This window comes from Corticium candelabrum, chromosome 6 (genome assembly GCF_963422355.1).
Source record: "Corticium candelabrum chromosome 6, ooCorCand1.1, whole genome shotgun sequence".
Classification (NCBI taxonomy): domain Eukaryota; kingdom Metazoa; phylum Porifera; class Homoscleromorpha; order Homosclerophorida; family Plakinidae; genus Corticium; species Corticium candelabrum.
This window is the reverse complement of record NC_085090.1, coordinates 4,868,139-4,877,617: the sequence shown is the minus strand read 5'-3', so window position 1 is coordinate 4,877,617 and position 9,479 is coordinate 4,868,139. Positions and strand designations below refer to the sequence as shown.

The 9,479-nt window shown below is 51.4% G+C and overlaps 1 protein-coding gene across 1 annotated transcript in view; it reads right to left on the bottom strand.

Annotated features, from left to right (window-relative positions):
- LOC134180811 (uncharacterized) overlaps nucleotides 1–6,838 on the bottom strand; it is an 8,341-nt gene extending 1,503 nt beyond the window's left edge. The window contains exons 1-3 of the mRNA XM_062647995.1: nucleotides 6,780–6,838; nucleotides 6,649–6,725; nucleotides 6,511–6,571 (exon numbers count right to left, since the gene is read on the bottom strand). Coding sequence (XP_062503979.1) covers nucleotides 6,511–6,571; nucleotides 6,649–6,725; nucleotides 6,780–6,838 — 197 coding nt within the window. The remainder of the gene's footprint in view (nucleotides 1–6,510; nucleotides 6,572–6,648; nucleotides 6,726–6,779) is intronic.
- Between the last annotated feature and the right edge of the window lie 2,641 nt (nucleotides 6,839–9,479).

Genomic DNA, 9,479 nt, shown 5'->3' with positions numbered 1-9,479 from the left:
TCACAATTAATTAATTAAGATATAACTACACAGTTGTAAACGCACAATTTGCGTTCTTTCTAGTAAGCTTACTAAAATACCAAAAAAATTGTCTAGCAGGCTATCAAAAAAGTCGGTTATTGCATTTTGTGTCTGGAAACTTGGGCATCTATGGATTGTGTTTCTTTACTAGACGCAGCAGAACGAAATATACTAAAAATCGTCCATTTCTTTGTTTGAAGACGCAGTCTTGCCAAAAATACACAAAACCAGCCAAAACATCGTTCCGAGCAGACTACTCTCATTGCAAATTTCGAGATCCATGGAGCCTCTGCTCTCTTCAGCTATTGCCAAAACCCTTCAGCGTGATCACTGGTGTATCAAATAGAGGCGAGAACTAGAAAAGAGTCGCAACCCCATCGACTCTTTCAGCTGTCTACTAGCACGTACGAATGGCAAAGTCCTGGATTGTCATGGTTTCGGTCTACTGAGGACGCCAAGATTGAAAAGAGTCCTTTGTGATGATACTTTGTGTAATTTCAGTTTGCAGAGGTAGGGAAAAATGGTTTCGTTTACCAACCAGCTTCGTTGGACACTGTTCGGTTGGAGACCACTCACTAAACAAACATGCACCACATACTCAGTATACACGGGATGACTATCGTTCTGTCATGGCTGTGTAGAGGAGACGTTAGTTTTCCTTGTTTAGGTATTGATAAATCAAACACATTGTCTGTTGTTCGAATAATGGTGATGTCCGGTAGACGATGGTGGTGTCCGATTCCAGGGTGGAGACGCTTCCAAGTTGTGAGCGACGTAACGTTCACGTTCCTGCTCTGATTTGGACTAAACTTGGCCAGCCGGAGTTTTGTGCCCTTGAATTCTTACCCCGTCAGTTTTCCAGTGATGATGTTAATTTGCCCACTTGACGCGACCACTTACCTGAACCAGCCTGCATAACGAAGGAGTGGCCATGGAGAGTGGGTGGAGCCCGACCTAGCTCATCATGGTCCAGGAGAACCGACGTCTGGCGCGGATCCGGGACTTCAGACCTGATTCCGGTCCACAAGGAAAGCAACCACACCCAACGGCGAGGTCGCCTTTCACCCAAGCCGGACCCACTTCTAAGGGACTCATTTAGCTACGTACCTCCGCTTAACTGTCCGGGGTGAGTGCCTTGTCACTGTCTAGTGAGCATGCGTCTATAACAAGCCCGCACGAAAGCAACCATGCACGCAAGTAGACTGTACTACTAGTCGTCGGGTAAAAAGCACGCATGCTACCGCCGTGTCTTCGGGAAACTTGTCATCGCTCGTCTCTGGCCAGAAGCTACTAACGGCTGATACAATGCCGCTAGAGTCTTGGCGACAAGTTTTACGTAGCGCTTGCAAACCTCACTCCTCCACCTCGCCAGTGTCTGGATTGTGGAGTCAGTTCTGCAGTTGTGGTTGCGGCTCCAATCTTAAAGCTGCATGTGCCTCCAGTAACAGGACACAAACCCCCGGCTTCTTGTGCCGCCCGCACTTCTTTGACACGTGTTGCATAGACAGAGGCATTCTATCAGAGCATAGAAACAACGGGGCTGCCTCTCGATCTCCCTGAGTGAGGTAAACCAGCATTTCCGTAAGAGGACATAAAACGGTACCCGTTCTCCCGATATGGATATCCACACCCTGCCGGAACGGGTCAGTTTTTTTACTGCATGAGCCTAACTCTCATGAGGGACGGGTTTGAGAGGGAGTCCACTGCAATATCGCTAAATTTCTGATGAACGGACCATTCAACGGCCTGCACGAACTGTACAGTACTGTAACTTTGCAAAACCAAAGAAAGACAACCAACATCAGCCTAAAGCATCAACACGTCCCGCTCGTCTACTGTTGGAGCCAAGTGGTCTGTCAGTATGAGCAATACACATCTGGAGTGATTGGTAATCGCTGCCACCATTTGGGACTTGCCGTCGACAGCGTAACGCCTTGTAAGACCAGTACATCAAACAGCGGCAGAGAGACTGCAAGAGGGATTTCTAAACAGTGCCGAATGCAACAATGGTGCACCGCTGAAAAGGCATTTTTGCGGGTCAAGTGCGCGATACGCTCGTCCGCTAGGAAGGCTACTAATAAGCAGAGTCCGATCAGATGTCGGAATTGAGATTGGTGCGACACCGGTTCGCTCGCAGGACTGTTGATACCGTAAGTACCTTGACTAGTATGCACGCAAAGTGAACGTGGTTAGCCCAACGCCAAACAACCAATTAACCGATCGTTTCAGCCGTCCGACGTCCAGTCGATGTCGATGTCGCATATCAACGCCGCCACGTTTGTGGTCACTGGACGCGGAGTCGGGTCAAGAAGTGAACCAAACAACCAATGACCAGTCGACCAGGTTTTGCGACACCGCATCAGCGACTGCGTTCAGCGCCCCCGCATGGACTGCGCGCCGCCACGACCGCGGCGTCGTCTGAATCAAACTGAATGTAAACGGCCGCACAGCCTGCTCCCAAACACAACCACGTTCGACGCCACTGCGACCATCTCCCCGGGCGCAATGAGAACTCCGAACCAGAATGTGAGCCATGCAATGCAGCTGAACCCATGACTTCTCCTGCACTGCCCAGCGGTCGCCACGAGTCGGACGCATCTGATCAACTGCTTTGCTATCGAGGAAAGAAGGCGACCGACCGCCGCCGGTCTGGAGCAGCGAGCGGGTCTCCGCACGCAAACACACCGCAACCACCCTCCGCCAATTCAGCCCCAAACGCCACTAGCCACCACCGCGGCCGCTATTTGTCTACTCTGCGGTCTGTGACTTTGAACCCCTTTTCATCGTAGTAGCTGCGACCCTCCCGCGCAGCTACGGCCCGGCTCGAATGTGCTACACGCGTGCTTGTAAGTGGACGACGGTCTCCAATTATGCGATCACAGGTTCCACCTACGACACAGCGGCACTCTGCTGCAACCGACACCCCGCCTGCGCACTGCCGCAGGACACGGTGAGAATTGCACCGGAGTAAGAGCGACGTTCGAGCTCGACCGCGGCGCCAATTCGACAGAGCGCACTCTGCGGCCACGTGGTCAGTTTTCAGATACAGTCCGCGCGACTGAGCACCAGACCGCGACAGCGGTCCAGAAAAGCCCGACGAATATTTATACATGGACTATGTTGCTCCTGCACGTTTGTCCTAAATCTGGTGTTGACCAGCCAGAGGACAATCTTACGATCACCCGCAGGTACGCCAACAGGTATTATTTTCACCAAGTTGGGATGCTTCTCAACGATTATGGCAGTGCATGCAGCAAAGCACCAAACCTAGGCGAACCCGATGCCGCCGTTGCCCCGCGGTTACTCTATTTCTACTCCGCGGAGCGTCATGCTCGAGCTGTCGCAACTCGAAACTGTCTGGCAGCAGATCCGCCATCTCTACACGCTCTCCCGCTTAAGTTTGTCAACAATTTCTCAGATATAGTTGAAAAAACCACTCGCTTAGAAAGAACGGCGCGCCCCGGTGAGGTGCAGCCGTCCTCCAACGACCGAACGCGGCCGCTCCTCCACCTCGTTCGTGAGCAGTTGCATGTGATTTATCCCAATCGCCGCTAACAACGCACAGACTAGCCCCGACACTCGCAAGCTAAGGACGTGCTCTCCGCCTGCTACTAGCCATTCGTGCAACGCGCGTCCTCCACGCCGCCCTCGCGCCACTATTCTCAACGTGGACGCCCACTTTGCATTCACAGACCGCCCGCGCCGCCACCGGCACAATCGCCGCCTGGTCCCGCATCGACCACCTGCAGACGGTGCAGTAGCCACTGCCTGGCCCATTCGCTGACCGCCACTGGTCCCGCGCCCGCCATTCGCTGATGGCTCCGCAGTATGGCATAGCAGTCATTAGAGTCGCCATGCGTTTGCATTTCCCGTTGGCCATTAAGGCGATTTTTGTTGATTACGCACAACTGTTCTGTCTGTAAACTCGCCATTTGTATGCATGTGGTTCTCCGCTTATGCGTTGCCCGCCAATGGCACTGCACCATTGGCAGACGGCCCGTTACAGGCATCAGCGGCGTCGCCATCTCTATGCACGCACTTTATCGAATGGCTACACCCAGTCCATTCCCCTTTGTACACACGCAAAAGGAACACCGCTACATACAGACCTTCAATCCATCCACGACGCCGAGCGCGAACAGCCGCTTACGCTCCGCGCGTACAGCACAAATCCCTCTGCGGAATCTAGAGCTATGCTATCTGGATCTTTTGCGAAACTGCTCGCCCACGACCGCCGCGAGAATTCGTCGACTGCCCTCCCGGCCGTCTGCTTTATCATTTCTTGGAGCTGTTGAGGAGCCACCACCGCCCGCGCATCCACCACGCAAAACCGAGAAAACACTGTCGAGTCGTAAGCCGGAACACTCGAAAGACGAGCGCAACTGAGCATGCGGATACTCTTACCCACCATCCGCGCAGGTTCGTCACCTGCGAGCAACTGTACGTGGACACAGCTTCTGCTTCTGACAATATGCTCAACTCTGCCCAATCAAACCGCTTAAACCACTCGTGCCTTGCAAGCCTGACTGTAACCCAGACTGCGCCCGTGCAATAGACCGCCGTTGTCCAGACTCTTTTACCGGCCGTGCGACCCCTCGCGACAATACTACACACACCAATGCTACAGTTCTGTTCGTGCTGCACGACAACAAGACTGCCTGTCTGTTATCATCATAGACGTACTACCTGGATGCGCGATTACACATCACCAACAGATTAACCATGCTCCTCCATCCCGACGCGATGCGAAGGCATCCGCAATGGCTACCACTCGAGTCGCTGCTCACCGCCATTGCTCCTCTTACAACGGCCAACATTACACCACTGTTTGAGCTAGCACTGCGCTCCATGGTGACGAGACGCTGCCCGCAACTGCTGCCGGTCGTGCCGCCAGACGTATCTCTGTGCCCGAGCCCTAGCTGCATAAGCAGACGGGGTGCTCCAGTCGCTGGCAGCATGCCACTCTGCTCAGCCTTCTCGCTGCACTGCCACCGGCGCTGCGCCCCACCGTGACGAGACGGTGCCCGCAACCGGTACTGGTCGTGCCACTAAATATCTCTCTGCTCAGCCTTCTCGCTGCGCTGCCACCGGCGCTGCGTCTCACCGTGACGAGACGGTGCTCGCAACTGCTACCGGTCGTGCTGTCAAATGTCTCTCTGTGCCCGAGCTTTCATAGGCGGGCGGACTGCCCAACTGGTTTGCAGCAAGCCTCTCTGCGTCTCACCGTGACGAGACGATGCTCGCAACCGCTACCGGTCGTGCTGTCAAATGTCTCTCTGTGCCCGAGCTTTTCATAGGCGGACGGACTGGACCACTGGTTTGCGGCAAGCCTCTCTGCTCATTCTTCTCGCTGCACTGCCACCGGCACTGCGCTTCACTGTGACGAGATGGTGCTCGCAACCGCTACCGGTCGTGCCACCAAATGTATCTCTGTGCCCGAGCCCTGCACAAGCAGACGAACTGCCCCTCTCGCTTGCAACATGCTCTCTGCCCAGCATTCTCCGCCTCCCGCAATGTGCTTGCTTGCATCAGCGACACATAGACAAGCCAACGCCCACAGCAGCTACCTCTTTTCTCATTGCAACCAGCTGGCTGCTCATACGCTCTATACGCTGCAACCGCTGCGACAAATATCGTCGCTACCACCAGGTACGCTGTCCAGCGCTGTGTGCCACCCGCTCGCGCGCGATATCCTCTTTCCCGGATATATGCGACCACGTGGCACTAAAAAAGCGCGAAAACACCGCGACGACAGAAACAGCACAAAGAATTTAGATAATTTGCAACCGCGGAAGAAGCCGAGTCATCTACCTGCTGTCTCTTGAGCAGGCGGCCTGCCAGTGCTAAATCTAGCGGCCCTGGCTGTCTCCGTCGCGAGTACGGAGTTGCTCTGTTGATATTCTCCTTTCTGACTACTCCCCGTCTGCCATAAACGAAACGGAATGAAAAGCGCGCTCTGGGACGCTAGCTGCGCTGTGGCGGGCCGGATGGTGGCGATGCGCATTCTCCGTTCATCGCAAGATCCTCGTGAGTCTGGCCATGCGCGTCCGCTCAGCAGCGCATCTCCGGACGAATTCAAGTACGTTAACAGGTTCATTAAACTCCATTAGGCCGGTATGCACCTTGAAGGTAATTAGTTGCGTTATAACAGAATCATATGATGTGAGTAGTAATACATAATTAACATATTGAAAGTGCGACGTGGACGGTGGTTGCTTGCCTCTTCCGTCTCTGCAGCTTGTCTTGTCACTGCACAGAAAGTCTATCAGCTTGATCTGCTGTTTCTCTAATTTTACTTCTGTCAATCCATTCTCGTTTACGCTGTCTATATGCATAAAGGTGATCTGCTTTATCACAATGGCCAGCAAGTGCAAATAACTGTAACCCACTCTCTAACTCTAACCCCGAATCTAATCCTTTGTTTCCGGGAAGCGTAAAGCGCCTACTGCCATGCTCACTCATGATGGACTGTGAAACAATAAAACTTACCGCTGATTATTGCTCCCACAAAACGAATCGCAAAAGATCGTAGCTGAACAACGCGTGATAGCTGCAAACACAGTAACTGATGTTACAAAGGCACCGTCAAGCAAAGACGATCGAACCCTACTGACGATCTTCGCTCACCAATGATCTTTGTTCTCACAACAAGGAACGACTGATACTTCACACGCAACAACCGACTACAACACTGCAGAGGAATCCTACGAAACAAGGGAAATGTTTGTTTATTCAAACGACACTTGAGCTACATGTACAGGGCGTAAATCTTACAACTAAATTTCTCCACCAAAAGAGCAAGCTCGCACAAGCACATCTGCACTTTAGCTAATTATGAGCGGAAACGTCTTGTCTAGCAGCATACTAGAATGTAACAACAATGCGCTCTAACAATAGTAGACACACCTACTACATCCGGCTCGTATTGCATATCAGCACTCTTGACGCTCACAACACCATTCTGTGGAGTGACTCTATTAATAGCGTAGTGACACGCATGCGTAACTATTGTATCTTCGTAGTATGTCTTCGTAGTGTGTTGAGTTCTAGTGCGTTGAGTAGAGTAAATACAAACCGTATAACACCACATGGCGACAGGAGTGGGACTCATACGACTCGAACCACCAGGTCCTTTCAACTTTCGGCAGCCAGACGACTGGCCGAGGTGGAAGAGAAGATTCAGACAGTTTCGAATCGCTTCAGGCCTGGCAGACGCGGACGAAGTACGTCAAGTGTCCACGTTACTCTACTGCATGGGAGAGGACGCAGAGGGAGTCCTAACTTCCACCAACATCACGGAAGACAACAAAAAGAAGTACGATGAGGTGATTGCTAAATTCGAAGAATTTTTCCGCATGCGTCGCAACGTGATCTACAAGAGAGCGCGCTTCAATCGACGAAATCAGTTAGAGGGAGAGTCTATCGAGCAGTATATCACCGCTTTGTACGAACTGGTCGAGACATGTGAATACGGAGGTTTGCAACAGGAAATGCTGAGGGACAGAATTGTCGTCGGAATAAGAGACCAGGCGCTATCAGAACGTCTACAGTGTGATGCTGAGCTTACGTTGGAGAAGGTCAAACGATCTACAAGACAGAGAGAAGCCGTGAAAGAACAGCATAAACATCTGCAAGGTGACGGCAGCAAGGATCATCCAATCGTCATTGAGCAAGTGCGAAACGGCGCTAAAAGCGGCACAGCAGGCGGTAAAAGCGACACCACATGTGGCAAATCGCAAGCAAGCAGACACCAGTTTGGCGGCGGACGGTCAAAGTCGGCAACCCCACCAGCGAGACACCGATGTAAGCGCTGCGGAAGATATCATGCTAAAGAAGCCTACTGTCCAGCAAGACAAGCCAGGTGTTCAAAGTGTAACCGAAAGGGTCACTTTGGAGCTCAATGTTTCTCGAAGACAATCGAAAATGTGGACAGTGAGAGTCGAGACGAGGCCTATGTATTTCCAGTGAACGTATCAAAAAGGATCACATGGTCTTCCAAAATTTCAGTAGGAGGCAAAGAGCTAACATTCAAGTTAGATACGGGGGCGGAGGTGACAGTGATCACAGAAGAGGCACATAGAATGTTAGAAATGCCAAAGTTGCAGAAACCGTCCAAAGCCTTCTATGGACCAACATCTACAGCTCTTCGGACATTGGGACAATTCACAAGTACGCTATCAGTGAATAACAAGACATCAGAGGAGACTATCTTCGTTGTCCAGGGATTGAAAACCAATTTACTAGGGTTACCGGCTATCACATCGTTACAACTTGTTCACAGGATCCAAGCGACCAGTGTAGGAACCACCATACCAGACCGATTTCCCAAAGTTTTTCAGGGACTGGGTAATCTTGGTGATCCATACAAAATCAAGCTTAGAGAGGGAGCCAAGCTCTATGCGCTGCACACCCCCGAAATGTTCCAATTTCTCTCAGACAACAAGTCAAAGAAGAACTAGATCGAATGGAAAAGATTGGCGTCATCTCACAAGTGGAAGACCCTACAGAATGGTGCGCTGGTATGGTTGTAGTCAGGAAAAAGACAGGAGACGTCAGGATTTGCGTAGATATGAAACCCCTCAACGAGAATGTACTACGAGAGATTTACCCCATACCCAAAGTGGACGACACACTTGCTCAATTGGCGGGAGCCACAACGTTTAGCAAAATCGATGCTAATAGTGGGTTTTGGCAGATACCTCTAGAGGTGGAATCTAGGCTACTGACTACCTTTGTCACTCCTCACGGACGGTACTGCTTCAACAAGTTACCATTCGGCATCGCTAGTGCGCCCGAGCTTTTCCAACGGCGAATGAGCAAGATTCTTTCGGGACTACCTGGAGTATTATGTCACATGGACGATGTTCTCATATTCGGAACAAGTCAAACGGAACACGACGACCGACTGACTTCGGTCTTACAATGGCTGCAAGCAGCAGGAGCAACTCTAAATAAGGCCAAATGTGAGTTTGGGGTACACACCGTCAAATTTCTTGGTCACATTATCAATGGCAAAGGTCTTAGAGCGGATCCAGCACGGCTGAAAGCTATCCAAGACCTAGAACAGCCCAAGAACGTATCAGAATTTCGCCGCTTCATGGGGATGGCAAACCAATTGGGAAAATTTTTACCACATCTTTCAGAGATAAGTCAACCCTTGAGAGAGCTGTTGAGTACGAGATACTCATGGTTATGGGAACATCCACAAGAGCAAGCATTCACAAGAATCAAAGATGAATTGACTCGTCCTACTGTCCTGGAGCTGTACAATCCGCAGAAGAAGGTGAAAGTATCCGCTGACGCGTCATCACACGGTCTAGGCGCGGTACTTCTTCAAGAAGTCGGAGATAAATGGAAGCCGATAGCATACGCATCACGGTCCATGACAGATACTGAGAAGCGCTACTCGCAAATTGAAAAGGAAGCTCTGTCATTAACATGGGCTTGCGATAAGTTTC